At 53.6% G+C, this 16,656-nt stretch overlaps 1 protein-coding gene and 3 non-coding genes across 6 annotated transcripts; 2 read left to right on the top strand and 2 right to left on the bottom strand.

Moving 5' to 3' along the window:
• The first annotated feature begins 3,208 nt into the window (after positions 1-3,208).
• LOC123945060 lies at positions 3,209-3,372 on the top strand. Its single transcript, XR_006818982.1, has one exon. It is a non-coding gene; the product is annotated as a U1 spliceosomal RNA (small nuclear RNA).
• Positions 3,373-4,559: 1,187 nt separating this feature from the next.
• On the bottom strand, positions 4,560-8,098 carry LOC123944248 (translation initiation factor IF-2-like). 3 transcript variants are annotated; one of them, XM_046009178.1, is made up of 3 exons: positions 6,674-8,098; positions 5,676-5,791; positions 4,560-5,140 (listed from the first exon to the last, which is right to left on the bottom strand). In XM_046009178.1, exon 1 carries the CDS (start codon positions 7,696-7,698, stop codon positions 6,775-6,777), a length of 924 nt encoding a protein of 307 aa, XP_045865134.1. In that variant the 5' UTR covers positions 7,699-8,098; the 3' UTR covers positions 4,560-5,140; positions 5,676-5,791; positions 6,674-6,774. The 3 variants fall into 3 exon arrangements, with proteins under 3 accessions (XP_045865134.1, XP_045865132.1, XP_045865133.1); XM_046009176.1 differs by having other exon boundaries at positions 4,560-5,791; XM_046009177.1 differs by having other exon boundaries at positions 4,560-5,763.
• On the bottom strand, positions 7,402-7,491 carry TRNAY-GUA. The gene is given in 2 exon segments: positions 7,402-7,437; positions 7,455-7,491. It is a non-coding gene; the product is annotated as a tRNA-Tyr (tRNA).
• A 3,162-nt stretch (positions 8,099-11,260) lies between the features above and the next one.
• Positions 11,261-11,424, top strand: LOC123945026. The gene has a single exon (XR_006818949.1). It is a non-coding gene; the product is annotated as a U1 spliceosomal RNA (small nuclear RNA).
• The last annotated feature ends 5,232 nt before the right edge of the window (positions 11,425-16,656 follow it).

The raw sequence follows: 16,656 nt of genomic DNA, 5'->3' as shown, positions 1-16,656 counted from the left end.
AGGTCATGATCCCAGGGTCCTGGGATCGAGCCCCGCATCGGGCTCTCTGTTCAGCGGGGAGCCTGCTTCCCTTCCTCTCTGTCTGCCTGTCTCTCTACCTACCTGTGATCTCTGCCTGTCAAATAAATAAATAAAATCTTTTAAAAAAATAAATAAAATAAAAATAAATTTTAAAAAAAGTTTACGGGGTGCCCGGGTGGCTCAGTGGGTGAAGCCTCTGCCTTCGGCTCAGGTCGTGATCCCAGGGTCCTGGGATCGAGCCCCACATCCAGCTCCCGCTCGCTCGCTCTCTCTCTCTCTCTGCCTGCTTGTGATCTCTCTCTGTCAAATAAATAAATAAAATCGTAAAAAAAAAAAAAAAAGATTTTACTTGTTTATATATTTACTTACTTAGTTACTTCTATGAGCAGGGAGCCCGATGAGGGGTTTGATCCCAGCACCCTGAAATGATGACCTAAGCCAAAGGCAGACGCTTAACCAACTGAGCCACCCAGGCGCCCTTTGACATGAACACCACATAAATGATATTGTATCTGTTATGGGTTGTCTCATGTCCCTCCCCCAAATATGTTGAAGTCCTCAACCCCAGTACCTATGAATGTGACCCTATGTGGAAATATCATCTTTGCGGGTACCATCCAGTTAAGGTGAGGTCACTAGAGTAGGCCCTGATCCAATGTGACTGTTTTCCTTATGAGAGGAAAATGCCATGTAAAGATAGTTGCGCACAGAACAGTATCTGATAACAGAAGCAGCGATGGTAGTAATGTGGCTGCAAGCCGAGGACTGACTGTCACCACAGGAAACTAGGAGATGGCAAGGAAAGGTTCTATGCAAAGTCTCAGAGAGACTGCAGGAAACTTGCCCTTGGACCTCTAGCTTCCAGAACTGTGAGAGAACACATTTCTGTTCTTGTGAGCCATCTTATTTGTGGTACTTTTTATGACAGACCTAGCAAATTAACATAGTGTCCTCCTCTGGGCATCACATTCGGAGGCACTTGACTCAGTTTGTTCAATTACTGGTAGTATTAACATTGATTACTCAGGGGTGCCTGGGTGGCCCTGTCCATTAAGTATCAGCTAAAGATAACCCCCTCAGGGTCCTGGGATTGAGCCTCCCAGTGGGCTCCCCACTCAGCAAGGGGGGTCTGTTTGGCCACCTCAGGCAAGTCGTGGGAGGGGCAGAGGAAGAGAATCTTCAGGCAGACTTCCCACTGAGTGTGGGAGCCAGCTGGGGGGAGGGAGGAGGAGGGGAAGCAGTGGGGGGGGGGGGTTCGATATCAACACCCATGAGATCATGATGTGAGCCAAAACCAAGAGTCAGACCCTTAACCAACTGAACCACCCAGGCGCCCCTCCTGACAAGAATTTTTAGCATCCATTGAGGACTCCTGAATCATAATTGACAACTGTTGATCTTCTAATTCTATCACTCATTCATTTATTAGTTGACATTGTATTGTAAGAAAGAACTTTGCCTCCTTCCCTATGTACTGTCAATATAAACTCATGGTTGTTATTCTCTTCAGTTGTTTGTAACCCATAACTGTTTTAAAATTTATTTTGATGTTCAATGAAAGCCCCTTTTAGGGGGGCTACTGTGGATTGCTGCTTGGCCTTTGGGCTAAGATCAAGTGCAGGGTGGCTACTGTATACTTTTGACATGTCCATAAAATTTTGGGAGCATTTCCTTATCTTTTGGCACAAGAGGTTCCAGGGCCATTTTGTACCTTTCTTGACTCCTGAAAATTATCTAAATATTTCTCCGAAGAGGCCTGGTTCTTTTCAGTGGAGAATGGCATTTAGAAAGCAGTATCATGGTAGTAGGTATACTTAATGCTACTGTCTTTGCTTCTAGTCCCCTTCAGTGGACAGAGGTAAAAAAACACATGTTTCCTACACGTATCTGTATCTCTTAAAAATAATGAGCCCATACCGATACCTTCAATTCCGACTTTCACTTGAACACACATGGTTCCCCTTTTGCCCTCCATCATTCCATATTTGTATCTCTTTTCTTCAGCAGGGAGGACCCTGACTCCCTAACATCCATTTACTCCTTAGCTCAACCTACAATACATGCAACATTAGTACAGAATTATTACAACCAGGTAGCTATGAAATACAAACCTACCATGGGACAGTTCAGTATTTGTTTGCACTTCTTGTCCTTGGACTTGAAGATGTTTATAGTCAATGAATTATGTCCAAAAGTCATTTCACTTGGTTATTTCTGTTTATTTCAGTGTGATTACACCATTCATCTAAGATAGTTAAGTTCAGTTATGCTCATATTCAACTTTAGAGATTTCCCCACTGCAATTTAATAACATATGGAAAACATTAATAGAGTTCCAAAACTCTGAATTACAAAGAAGGTGACCCAGTAAAGCATCACTCTCTCCTTCCGTTCGCAGCGCCGCCCCCCCCCCCATACTATCACCACTTCTGGTTTATTTATTGGTTTTGTGTTTCTTTTTGTTTACTTTTCTTGTTTTCACATTTTTGCTTGACAAACGGGAGCATACTACATTTATTTTTGGACTTCATCTTTTTCACTTAACATAGTTCACATGGCATACCTTGGGAAACTATCAAGTCAAGCAGATCGTCCCAACCTGCTTCAGACCACGGGTCAGCCAAAGAAAACGTAAAAGCAGAAACCCCTGGAGGACTTGAATAGCCCAAAGACTGTGATTTCTCTGTGGGGAAGGGTTTCGAAAAAGATGGTGAGAGAATGAAACGCCTAAATCTAATCTGAAACTACACGCTAATGTGGGGCGTCTACCTGGCGCGGAGAGTAAAGCATGCGCCTGCGGGTAGCTGTACAGACTACTTTGGGGGGGGGGGGGACCCACAACGAAAAAATTCAGTTCATTTTAACTAGAAAAAACACAGCAGATCTCTCCTGCGGGGTCTATTTTCATTCCCCTAAGCCCTGCGAAAAGACCAGCACCGAGACGTCACGACAAGGGCGTGGCGTATGCAGAGGAGCAGGCGCGCGGAGACTGCCGGGCCCGCCGCGCCCGAGCCCGCCGGCCCCGCGTGGGGCCCGACGAAGGCGCCCGCCGCGGTTGTGCGGGTGGGCGAGGGGGCGGCGGGGGTGGTGCGTGGGGCGGGGGTCGCGGGGGCGGCGGGAGGGAAGTGACCGTGTGTAAGGAGCGGGTGGGGCGCGAGGGTGTGTGAGGGGGCGCGGAGAGCAGCTCATACTTACCTGGCAGGGGAGATACCATGATCACGAAGGTGGTTTTCCCAGGGCGAGGCTTATCTATTGCACTCCGGATGTGCTGACCCCTGCGATTTCCCCAAATGTGGGAAACTCGACTGCATAATTTGTGGTAGTGGGGGACTGCGTTCGCGCTTTCCCCTGACGTTTCTGGTGTTCTAAAGACAGGTTTTTCCAGACTCTTTCGTCTGCGCCGCAAGTATTTTCACTGTTCACTGTTTGCAGCCTGGGTGTTTTGCTCGGGGTGGTTTCTTTCCTGTTAGAAAGACCCCCTTTCCAGTGCCATGCCAACTTTCTTTGTCGAGTTAGTTGCAAGCATTTGTCACCTTCTTTAGAGTGGCCCATCCTCCAGCGTTTTCGGCACTCTCTGGTCCTCTGGGCGCCGGGCGGAGAAATGCCCCGCCCTAGGGACTCCTGGGTGGTGCCAGGAGTCAAGCGTCAGGTCAGACTCTTGCTTTTCAGTTCAGTTCAGGTCGTGATCTCAGGGTTTCCGTGGAGCCTAAGATTCTCCCTCTCCCCCAAACAAGGAGGCAGCATCTGAGGCCTCACCTTGACATCATCCACCCATCATAATCAGCGGCTTAACGAGAGTCCCATTCGGTCCTAGAAGCAATAAAGTTTGAGAAGCACTGATCTAACACAGTATATATTTTACTTGTCTAATTTTACCCTCCTGGGATGTGAGTCCCCCAGGGCTGGGATTCTGGTCTATTTTGTTGACGCTCCATGCACACTTGCCTAGAATAGCCCATGGCCCTATAAAAGGCTTTCAACATACTGAATGAATTCACTTATGGATCTCAGGCTTAAAAAAGTGGATTCCAAGCGGGTTCTGGATTCTAGCTCTGAGTCAGGGTAAGATGACCAACACTCTCCTTCCTACAGAGAAATCACAGATTGGGAAGCACTCCCTGTCCCGTTTCATCAGTAGTACCTCTGAACATCATTTGCCGGAGCCCTTCAAAGAGCTGTACGAAACAGTCCCCGGGCTCAGGGAGATCCGGATCCTCTAGTCTACACCCTCAGCATCCAATCTTCCAGCCCCTTCTCACATGAGAGAAGCATGGGATCATTTTACAGACATCAGAGAGAGGTTGAGTCAGGAGTTAGCACCTTCTATCTGTCACATGCCTGCCTCTCTTGTTCATCCATTGCTTCACCCGGATCAAACATTAGAGGACACGGACTTTATTTCTATCCTTTTGGGGTCTCCACAGGACCTGAAAATTAAATGGACATAAAACAGAATAACAGGAGGCGGGACTGGGTGACTCAGTCCACAGTGTGCCTTCAGCTCAGGTCATGATCCCAGGGCCCTGGATTGAGTTCTCCGTCGGCCTCCTTGTTCAGTGGGGAGCCTGCTTCTCCCTCTGCCTGCTACTCCCCCAGCTTGTGCTCTCTCTACGTTAAATAAATAAAATCTTAAGGCATTGAAAAAAACAAACAAACAACAGAAGAAGAGGAGGCAAGCGTACAGATTTTTACATGTACATAGGAGACCACGTAGTAAAATGAAGACCCAAAGAGGCAGCTAGGTGGGTCTCCAAGAAGCTCGGGTTCCTTTTACTTTTCTTTTATTTATTTGAAGACCAAGATCTGGTGCTTCGTGATCACGGATACTGGTGTGTCCCGGCGCCTATTTTATTCCACAGATTATAATGCATTATTATCCTTACCTTGATTTGGCCAGTGGGAAGCCTTTCAAACTGGCCCTCGTGTGCCTGACACGTCTATGTCGGTCACCGCACGTTGCTCTACTTTTTGGCACAGCTACGCGTTCCGGGGCTTGACGAGGCCGGTGCAGACCCAGCCGTGAGGGCCATGCTGGTGGCGTGGCTCCTTGGACCCTCCCTTGCCCACTTACCTGGACTCCTGAAACGGGATAAGATTCTCTGGACTTCCCGGAGAGGCCCTGGAGTCAGAGGGAGAGAAGCGAACGCCAGTGCCCGGGATGGACTCCCTGCCCCGGCTCCCCTGCATTCCAACAAGCCAAAGACCACTCCCCCCACCCACTGAGAGTCCCACAGAGGCCCAGCAAGCCACAGGTGCCTTCCCTCGACTGAGTGCCGCCACTGCCTGACTGGGTAGCAGGCACCTCTGCACTTGTAAGGCTGGGGGGGGGGGGGGGCAGCACCTTGGAAGCCCCCTGCTGCTCTCCATGACACCCCAGCCGGGAAGGGTCGGCCATGCTGGGGCCCAGGCTTGCATTGGCTGGTCACCAAAACCCACTGCTCCCCCACCCCCACCCCTCTCCCTGCTCTTTCCCCAAAGCACCAAAGCTAGGTCCCCAGGGATGCCACCCCTCCACATCCCATCAGGGGCCACATCCAGTGAAGGTCTTAAGGTGTTCTCCTTGGCTCCTGTCTGCTGGTCTCTGTAGGTAGGACCTTGGAGGCTGGGGTTTCTCTGTGGCTTCAAAGCAATCACATCTTCCTGAAGGTCTTCACCTGTTGGGCTTCCCTGGCAGGCCCTCCTGAGCCCGTGGAAAGTATGGCTCAGTCCATCTCAGTCAGCAGTGGCACAGTGGGACTGAGACTGGGTTGGGGAGAGAACCAAGAGGAGCCTGCCAGGAGAGGAAGACGTGTGGGGAAACGCAGCCTTCAGTCTGAGAGGCAGAAGCAACGGCGAAAAGGAGCCCGTGGGCTCCGAGGTCAGGGATGGCAGTGGCTGGGTCCCCGAGGTTCCCAAGGGCCACACTCCCCTTGGAGTCCCATTGGAGTCCCCTCTGGGATGCGCTCCACCTGTGCTTCGAGTCTCTGGAGTCTCCTTCCCGCAGGAAGGAGGAGAACGGGGAGGACCATTCTCTGGAGTTCTCTGCACCCACACTCCTCCCCCCAGCAACCTGGCTCTGGCTCCAAGGTGAAGCCCATGTTCTCCGCGGCGCCCTCTGGCTGGGCCTCACGATCTGGCTCTTCAGGCCCTGCCAATCTAGCCTGCAGGCCCGGCGCTAAGTCAGCCAGCTGTTCAGAACCCGCAAGAGGGCCAAGGAGGTGAACGTGCGTGCGGGTCCACGCTGGGCAGCAGCCCACGCCCCACCCCACCCCTACCGCCACTCTCCTGCGCCCTGCCTTCAGCCCTCATTGCCCCGCCTCTCTCGGGCTCTGTCTGAGCTCTAAGTCTGTGCTGTGGCCGCCGATCTCACTCCTCCCCCCATCCCTTCCTACAGATGGAGACCCCTGCGGTTAGTGGCCAGAAAGCGGGCAGGATGGAAATATCTCCTCTGTTTCTACCTCCCTCCATCGGGTGTAGCCAGAGAATCGGAGAATCGGCGTGAGGGGTTTACCGCACCCCCAGCGCAATAGGGAGGAGGCTTGTACCGAGTGTGAGCGGTCCGCGCTCCCTCCGCAGGAGCACCTGCCCCCCACCCTCCCCACACGCCACCCCCGCCCCACCCCACGCCGGGCTGCGAGAGCAGGTGCAAAGGCGCGGGAAAACGGAAGCGTACCCGGGCCGCGGCCGGTCCTCGCACGGACGGAACCCTGAAGGCGCCTCCGACGTTCTCAGCCACACTGGTCAGGCCCCTGCGGCACTTCGCTCCTGCCAACGTCAGCCTCGAAGCAAGCGCACGACCGGCGATGGCTTGGAAAACCTCAGGGTGACAGTTCTGTCCCACGAGCAGAGTAAGCGGGTCCGCGAAGAGGCTCTTCTGGCGCCGTAAGTCTGGATGTTTCTACACCACCTGAAAGACAGGGAAGGAGACAGACAGACAGACGGCGGCTGGGAGAGACAGAAGCAGTGACCGTCCCCCGAGGCCGGGCAGGAGACGGCCCCAGCTCGAGAGGGACAGTTGTCCTGAAGGAAGCCGCGGTGCTCCCTGCCCCGTGGGAGGGTCCGTCCGCTTGTCAGCCGCGCGGGCTGGCGGGAGGCAGACCCTCTCCGGCCACCTGCTGGTGCGGAGCCGGAGTCGCGGGGAGCAAACCAGCGCCGAGGGCGTGGGACCGGGCGGCGCCGAGCCGAGGCTGCAGCCGCGCGGACCCGGAGCGCCACGGCGGCAGGAAGGCCCGGGATGCTCCCGGGGCGGCGGCACCCCCGCAGCCGAGGAGGCGGGGGGTCCGGAAGGGCTTCCCGCCTCCGGCTGGGAGGGCAAGGACGCCGGGGGGCCGCCGGGGGGCCTGCCTGGGCCGGGCGCGAGGGGGCGGTGTCTTCCCCGGCCGCGCAAAAGCATCGGGCGCGTCCTTCGAGCCGGAGTCGAACCAGCGACCTAAGGATGTCCACGCCTCTCCGCCCTACAGTCCTCCGCTCTGCCAGCTGAGCTATCGAAGGCTGCCCGCTGGCGGGCCCCGGGCCGGGCTTTTTCTCGAAATGACGGAGGCCACGGCGCGGCCGTGCGGGACGTCCAGCGGGTCCTGACGCGCTCCGAAGCCATCCCAAAGAAGAGCCGAGTCCCCGCGGCCGCAGCGCCCGTTCCGCCCGGGGCAGCGAGTCCCCTGCGCTCGGCGGCCGCCCGGGGCGGGGTGGGGGGAGCAGCATCCCGGGGGCGGCGGCCGAGACGCCTGGGCGCGTGCTCTCCCCCGTGGCCTCAGGTGCCCTCCCGGCGCCCCCCTTCTACAGGTGGGGCCACCAGGGTCCGTGGCCCGGGAGCGGGAAAGAGGGGGAGGAGGGGCGTTGGCGAACTCCACGCACGGGCTGGGCGACCAAGGCCTTGCGGAGCGGAGGAGGGGACCCCACTGGATTGAGCACCAGGTAGGCGGCTTCGAACCGCCCAGCTACCTGCTGGTTTGTGGGCGCCTTCAGGCCAAAATAACCCTTGGGCCAAAATGACACTTGCTGGTGGTGCGGCAGATGATGCCGGCGTTCGCAGCCAAGATCATCTCTGTTCGGGTTCCGCAGGTCTCCGAACTTCCCTGCTTTTACCCTTGCAGCCAGATTTTTTTTTTTTTTTAATTTAATTCATTATTACACTCCCCGCCCCCCGGCCCCCGGTGTCAAGAGGAGTGGGAGGGGGAGGATTCAGATCAAGCCACTCCTCTGCTCAAAAACCTTTCAGCTTAGGGGTACCTTGGCTGGCTCAGTCGGTAGAGCATGTAGCTCTTGATCTCAGGGTTGTGAGTTCGACTCCCCACACACACCACACCCCCCACCCACTGGGTGTAGAGCTTCCTTTTTTTTTTTTTTTTTTAGATTTTAAAGTAATAAGCCCCGGGGGGAGATCTTACTTAAACAAACAAACACAGAGCAAACCAACCAACCAACCTTTTGGTTCACTCAGATTGCCAGTCTTAATGATCATCGCGGAGTGCTGTGGTCGCCGGAGCTGCCGGGCTGGTCCGTTCTGAGGAAAGGCCCCGCAGGGGAATGGACCCGGCCAGGGAAGCCTCACACCTGAGAGGGACTACAGATGGCACTACCAGAGGTGGAAGTCCAAGTCAAGAGCGTCTGTCCGCTGTACCCAAGGTGATCTCAGCAGCAGTTAAGTACCTGTGGTGGATTTCCGAGCCAAACGGAGCCGGGCCTTCTTAGCTGAGACACCAACAGCTGGTTAAAGCAGTGCTAGAACATCCAGGTAGCTGAATTCCAAGGGCAAATACAAATATCCACCAAAGGGCACCTGAGTGGCTCAGCGGGTTGAGTGTCTGATTCTTGATGTCAGCTCCGGTCATGATCTCAGGGTTGTGAGATCGAACCCCAGGACCGGCTCCGCACTGGGCTTGGAACCTGCTTATTCTTCTCTTTCTCCTTCTCCCACTGCCGCTCCCCTCCCTGCTCTCTTGCTCTCTCTTAATCCCCGCCCCCCCCCCAAAAGCCATAGAAAGGTAGTCCCACAATGATCTTTAAGACCCTCATGGTCTTACTCTCACCTAGTCACCTCTCTGACTTAATTTTCTACAAGCCCTCAATGTTGCTCTAGACACAGGGCCTCCTTGCTATTCACACACAGTCCTACCTGGGCCTTTGCTCTAGCTGACCTCTGTGTTCTGGATGCTTTTCCCTAGATAGCCCATGACCCAGTGTTCTGGATGCTTTTCCCTAGATAGCCCATGACCCACTCCCTCACCTCCTCCCAGCCTTTGCTCACAGAGCACCTCCTCAACATAGCCTCTTCTGACCACCCAATCCACCTCACTGCCTGTGCCCCGAACTCCACTCCACAGCCCCTCTCCCTCCTTAATGCTTTCTTTTTTCAGCTCCTAACACCTACCAGAGTACTTAAGTACCTATTGTGTCCGTTGTTAGTATTCTCCCACTCCCTCTGCCCCTCCTACAACAGAGGAGTGCCCAGAGGCCTTTTTGTCTTTTGTCACCCATTCCCGAAGTGTGCATATATACTCAGCCTGGGGTGGTTGAACGGACAAACTCTCCAGGTCCTCGAAGAGGCAATGAGACTGCACAAGGAGGGGCCAGGAGCCAGGGTTCAGCCAGGGGGAGGTGCAGAGTTACCTTGGTTGATCACAGAATAGGGTCTCTTCAGTTGAGAACTGTAGAACTCTCCGCCCATAACAACCCCTCCAAACCGTTTCCTTTCCTGAGATCTGACCAGGCTCTAGCATAGCTTCCAGCAACATAAGGTTCTGTCCCTAAGAGTGACCTCCCGCCTGAGAAAGTAGACATCTGACACACAGGCCCCCAACCTCTCTTTATTACTATATATATTCTTTCTTTCTTTCTTTCTTTCTTTCTTTTTTTTAAGGACTTCATTTATTTAAGAGAGTGAGCGAGCACAAGCAGGGGGAGCAGCAGGCAGAGGGAGAAGCAGCCTCCCCGCCAAGCAAGCAGCCCAATGCTGGACCCCACCATCCCAGGAGCCTGGGATCATGACCTGAGCCAGAGCAGACGCCCAACCGACTGAGCCACCCAGGCGTCCCTCTTTGGGCATTCATTAAAAAGCGCTTGCAGTTGTGACCATGGGTCTGTTAGGACTCCAAAGGATCCTTCTCAAGGCCTGAGAGCCATTCCTTTGAGCTGTAATGCTGAAGGCTGGGGCCTATGTCCCAGTCTCTGTGGGACCGTAGCCCCCTAACCTGTCAGTTCAGCTGTCAGCTAACACACACAACTGCCCAACAGCGGTCCTACTGAACGACCCGGGGTCACTTTTCACTTCTCCGACGGTCCCGGGCCCCCTTCGTCTCATTCTTCCCGTCCAACGTCCAGGTCGCACAGATGCGAGTGGAGCTCAGCTCTTCCCCCTCCTGTCAGCAGTTCCTGAGGAAGATCTTTTTTCACCACTGTAGCTGTCGTCTGCTGCGTTCATCTTTGACAGAGTCCGAGTGGGAAAGGACCAGAGGGCACTGGGCGGGGCCAGCCTGCGCGGGGGCTGCGGGGCGGGACCGCCGGGGCTCCCCGGGGACCCCCGACAAGCTGCCGGCCGAAAGGCACCGCTGAGCGCTTTGCTTCCTGTGCTTTCTTCAAAACTCAGCAGGACACTTTTCCTTCCCTCCCGCGTTCCTGGATCAGGCGACTGACTGCATGTTCGGGCGCCGAGTGAAACTTGGGAAGACCCCAGAAAGAAACACTGCCAGTGCCCCATCTTATTGGGGCGGCTTCGCCCTTAACGTCGACCGTCAGAAAGGCCTCTCCTGAGTTTTCGACTCGGTCTGAAAATGAGTCTCGAACAGGCAAGGACAAAAAGGGGCTGAAATTTTCTTTTCGCGGAAAGGAAGGCGAGACCAAATCCGAGTCTTGAGCCACCACCAAACCCGCTGACTCCGCTGGGCTCCGGGAGACCCCGCGTTCTCGTGTCTCCCCTCCAGGTGCGGACACCCTCGGCGCCCGCCCCCCGCCCAGGCATCCACGGCCTGGGCGGGGCCGAGGACATCCGCTGTCCCAGAGCGGGCGACAGGGCTCGGGGACGTCACGACAAGGGCGTGGCGTATGCAGAGGAGCAGGCGCGCGGAGACTGCCGGGCCCGCCGCGCCCGAGGCGGCCGGCCCCGCGTGGGGCCCGACGAAGGCGCCCGCCGCGGTTGTGCGGGTGGGCGAGGGGGCGGCGGGGGTGGTGCGTGGGGCGGGGGTCGCGGGGGCGGCGGGAGGGAAGTGACCGTGTGTAAGGAGCGGGTGGGGCGCGAGGGTGTGTGAGGGGGCGCGGAGAGCAACTCATACTTACCTGGCAGGGGAGATACCATGATCACGAAGGTGGTTTTCCCAGGGCGAGGCTTATCCATTGCACTCCGGATGTGCTGACCCCTGCGATTTCCCCAAATGTGGGAAACTCGACTGCATAATTTGTGGTAGTGGGGGACTGCGTTCGCGCTTTCCCCTGGTTTTGCTTGTTGAAAAAAAGAGCGTCTTTTGTTGTTGTTGTTGGTTTTTTTTTTTTTTTACTTTCTCCTTGTGCTGTTTGTACTTGAGGGAGGGAAGGAACTATACAAGCACTGAGACAGCTGGGATGCTGTAGCCGACCAACGAGCCCGAGCCTCCGTCATCGGAAGTCGGATCCGAGGGTGGACGCTTAATCACCCACCCTAGGGTACCCCTGTCTCCGTATTTCGAGCTGAGAGCCGAGCTCTCTCCAGCCAACGCGGGGTGGTGGCCTGTTCTTAAGGGAAGGGAAGCTAGGAGGGAGGTAGGCGGCTAGGTTCTCGCAGCCGGGGAGCTGGCTCTACCTTGAAGGTGGGGAAGACAATAAAGGACTATCCTCCGGAAGGTCGCTCACCCACTGAGAATCCCACACCCACGCTGGCCCGGTAACAGGTGGCTGGGGAGGAATGGGAGGCCCTTGATACGGATGCAGATTTGCTCTTCACGTGGGGCGTGAGAATTTCTTCCCAGCAGCGAGAGGAAGATAGGCCGGGATCCAGCATCGCACTGCTGTCTGGTTTAACGCTTTTGTCACAAAACTGCTTCTTTTCTTTTCCCCTCTGCAGAGCGCATTCACAGAGTTGGCAGGAGCAATCTGGCGTTGAAAATGGGACTGGTCTGGCGGTTCTTGATTTGACTGAATCAGGTAAAAAGTCTTGTGGCCACACCACAGGTAAGAGATGCCGAATTACTTAAAGAAAAAAGAATCGGGTGCCTGGGTGGCTCAGTCGCTTAAGGGTCTGCTCTCAGCTTAGATCAAGAGCCCAGTTCAGGCACCCTGCTCAGCAGGAGAGAGTGCTTCTCTCTGCCTCTGGGCTCCCCACCATCCTGCCCCCAATTCCCTCTGGAATGTGTGTGGGCTAATAAATAATCTTTAAAAAATAAAATGTAGAAATTAAAATTTTAAAAAAGGTCGATTCACTGTGTACATATGTTATATACCCAAAGAATCGTGGTTTTTTATTTTTTAATTTATTTTAGAGAGAGAAAATGAGAGGGGGAAGGTCAGAGGGAGACGCAGGGGTCTGATGGGGGGACTCCATCCCAGGACTCTCTGATCATAACCTGAGCAGAAGGCTGATGTTTCACCAACTGAGCCAGCTGAAGGCGGCAGGTGCTTAACCAACTGAGTCAGCCCGGCGCCCAAGTATGGTGATTTTTGATAGGTAACTGTAAGGACCTATTTTATATTTTTATTTTAGCCAGAGGCTTCCATTGAGGTTAAACAATAAAACAATAACTTTGTTATTTAACCCTCAAACTGTCCCTGCTCCCCTCCCCCAGGGGACTTACTTAAAAACAAGTCCTGGAAACCACCTCCAGGTAACAAAGCCCAGATACAAGGGTGGGTCATGCCAGGCAGAGACATCCAATCAGTGGGGGTGCATACTGTCTCCTAGCTACCAAGGTGATGGGCTAGTTTCTATGGCTACTGTGGGGTGAATTGTAATTCAACTAGCCACCTGAGTGGCCAGGTCCAACCACATGGCCTTTCCTTTGCTCTATAAAAGTTAGTCTGGAAAGCAGGGAGGGGTCTTCCTCTGTAAGGGGCGGCCCTGACTGGTCTGTTTGATGGTCGGTTTGATTCCTGATGCTTGGAGCGAAATAAAGCTTTGCTTGACCTTCGCTTTGTTATCAGTCTCGCTCCTTTAATCAGGGACCCATTATTGGGGCATAATAATAGGGCCAGGCATGATAAAGGGTCATGATGTGAGTGTGGTCTTTCAAGAACTTTAAAGTGTCATCTCCACCCGTGTGAGTGTATCTTTACCATTATCTTTGCAGCTGTAAGTAGTTATATTGACTCAAACCAGGACCACAGTTAAGGTGAGAGGAAAACTCACCAGTGGACTGACTTACTCCTACAGTTTTGTATAGTTAAGGGAGATTCCTTTCTTCTATAAAGAGCCCTCCCGAGAATTAAGGCAGTTAACAAAACATTTTTGTGTCAAATTCAGGGCTGGAGTACCTCTCTGGATACATAGCAGTTTTACTTTTATATTAGAAAAGGTTACTAAATGATGGCTCACTTTAGCTCTGCTGGTAATCACCAATCACTGAATTGCTGGGCTTAATATCTATATACTGAGAGTTTGAAGTGGAAGTAACTGGAAATATGATGTAACTGTAGGAATCAGTTCCTTTTCAGTTGCGTTTAGTACCAATGTTAGTTATTCTAGAAAACTTCGGTGTCAAGTCCTTTTGAAAACCATAGTCCAGTCCTCCTGAAGGGCTGGCTTCACTTAGAAAGTAAGAATCCCACTGTTTTTTCTTTCACTTTGAATGCAAATAAGTGACTCCAGTCAGCTTTTACCAAAAGCGTGGCAGCCACTGGCACAACTTAGTTATCTCCTTACTCTACAGGCTTGTCCCAATATTTGAGTTGACTCTGTAGGGGCCTGGTTAGCAAAAGGAAGTTATTTGCAAACCCCGGATATAGGGGCGGGCCAGGCCAGATAGCCGTATTCAATCAGAGGGGTGTGCATATATTAACTGTGGTAGGTTGAAATCCGATTGGCCACCTGTGTATGGTCCAGGCTCAACCACCACTATAAAAGATGGTCTGTGCGGCTGGAGGGAGGAGATTTTTTTTCTAGCAAGAGCAGCAACGGCAGCGGCGCCACCGTGAGCAGCGGCGCCACCGTGAGCAGCGGCGCCACCGTGAGCAGCGGCGCCACCGTGAGCAGCACCGCCCAGAGCAGCAGTGGCAGCAGCGCCACCGCGAGCGACGCTGCCCTGAGCCCGAGCATCAGCAGCAGCAACAGCAGCAGCGCCGCCGCAAGCAGCCATGCCGCCTCGGGCAGTGCCGCCACCAGGAGCAGCCTCTCAGGAGCCAACGGTGCAGCCTCGCCGGGAGTGGTCTTGTGGTATGGTGAGGGTGGGGCAGGGAGCCTCCAAGAGGGACCCCAGCGACTGGGAGGCGGTGGTCCCCAGCAAGGCTCGGGCACCTACCGGTCAGTTTGGGTTCTAATGCAGTTTGGTTACTAATGCAGTTTGGTTTCTGATGCAGTTTGGTTTTTGATGCAGTTTGGTTTCTGATGCATGGCTCGAAATAAAGCTTTGCTTGATTTTCGCTTTGTGTCAGTCTCGTTCCTTTGATCACGGACCCTAACATTGGGGGCTCGTCTGGGATCAAATGACGAGAGCCGAGCCAGCATCGGAATTTCTGGAAAAAGCCTCTATTGAGATTTTGTCTGTCTGTCTGGTTGCAGAGCTCCAGGGTATAGCCCACCAGGGAGAAGCCGAACACGGCCATGCTCCCAGGGCTGGAGTGGATGCGGGGACGCCCCATCCCTCTGCTGGTAGATCGACAGGGGGTTCAAGTCCTCCTGGGCGGTCGGGGGATTCAAGTCCCCCTAGACAGTTTGGGGGGTTCAAGTCCCCCTAGACATACGGGGGGTTCAAGTCCCCCTAGATGGTTGGAGGGTGAAGAAATCCTCCACCAGTGGCAGGTTCTGGGTAAGAATCGTTGGGCTCACAGTTGTCTTTGCCTGGTTGTTTTGTTGTTTGCTGTGTGGTTTGTTGTGTTTGCAGGGGGCCAAGAAAGTCCCCCCCAGCAGCAGGCTCTGGATGGGGATCACTGGGCTGTGGTTGTCTCTGCCTTGTTTTTTTATTGTCTGTTGTGTTATTTGTTGCATGTGGAGAAATGGGATAAGCAGGGAGTAAGGAACCTGTGACACCCCTAGGTCTTGTTCTCGAACATTTCAAGGATTTCCAAGGTAAAGCCACTCAGTCAGGTGACAAGGTTTACCCGGGAAAACTAAAAATAGTCTGTCAATTAGAGTGGCCCACTTTCTCCGCAGGGTGGCCGCCGGAAGGAACATTTGCCTTGGCTCAGATCTATGCTACCCTGAGTGAGGTCTTCAATCTACATCGAGACCAAATACCGTACATTGTGGCCTGGCTATATCTGATAGAAGAGCCACCGTCATGGCTCAAGTCCCACCTTCCCCTGCTAATGAAACCATCTCTCTCCCTCTAAGGCAGGTCTGAGCACCAAAACCAGAACAGACAAATGAAGGGGAGCCAGGGAAAAAGACTGTCCTACCTCCATTGGATGTGGAGGATGTGGAATTCCCCCCCCCCCAATCTGTCTTCTAAATCTGACTCTCGGTCTCGAGATGCCTTTACCAGTCCATCTCACATGCGGTCGGGGTCTACTTATGGGACCGCCAAGCAGAGAGACCACCCTGATCCTTCCCCTTTCCTCTATCCTCCTCATCCTCCCTTTACCTCACCAGTACTGTCTGCGCCAATGCTGCCTCTCCGTGAGGTTGCTCTACCGGATGGGAGAGGGCGCCCCCACCTAAGCTATATCCCTTTCTCCTCTTCCGACATCTATAACTAGAAAACCCAACATAAACCCTTTTCTGTCTACCCTCAGGATTTAATTAGTCTCTTGGAGACTGTTTTTCTTACCCACCAACCTACCTGGGTGGATATTCAACAGCTCCTTACAGCTCTCTTTAACACGGAAGAGAGGGATCGCATCATGCGAGAAACTCATAAGGTGATAAACGGGAGACTTGGTAGGGACCTCGATCCCCGCCGAATGGAAGACTACTGCCCAAGGGAACCCCCTGACTGGGATCCAAATTGTGATGAAGGTAAGGAGAGCTTACGTTTCTACCACCAGGCTCTACTGGGAGGCCTCTGTGCAGCTGCAAGGAGACCCATAAATTTATCCAAAATTAGTATGGTGACTCAAGGTAAGAATGAGTCTCCAGGAGCTTTCCTAGAAAGGCTAATTGAAGCCTATAAAATGTATAGCCCAATCAACCCTGAGGCACCCGAAAATCAGAGGACAATGAATCTTGCGTTTGTTAGTCAGTCAGCCCCAGATATGAGGAGGAAACTTCAGAAAATCGAAGGATTTGAAGGGAAGAAGCTGACTGAGTTAGTGGGAATAGCAGAAAAGGTGTTTAACAACAGGGATGCACAAGAGGATGAAAAACAGACAAAAAAACTAGTTAAGGTTTTGGCATTACATGAGGTGGGGAGGAAACAGGTTGGGGATAGTAAATGGAAGGAAGAGCCTAAGCACAGAAAAGGCAGGCAGGAAGACTTAGATCCAGACCAGTGTGCTTACTGTAAGGAAAAAGGACATTGGGCCAGGGAGTGCCCCAAAAAGAAGACGGCAATGCTCGCCAACAGAGACTGAAGGGGCCATGGTTCGGAACCCCGCCCCGAACCT

This window comes from Meles meles, chromosome 6 (assembly GCF_922984935.1).
Source record: "Meles meles chromosome 6, mMelMel3.1 paternal haplotype, whole genome shotgun sequence".
NCBI lineage: Eukaryota > Metazoa > Chordata > Mammalia > Carnivora > Mustelidae > Meles > Meles meles.
The sequence above is the reverse complement of the archived record's forward strand: the minus strand, read 5'-3'. Positions and strand labels throughout refer to the sequence as shown.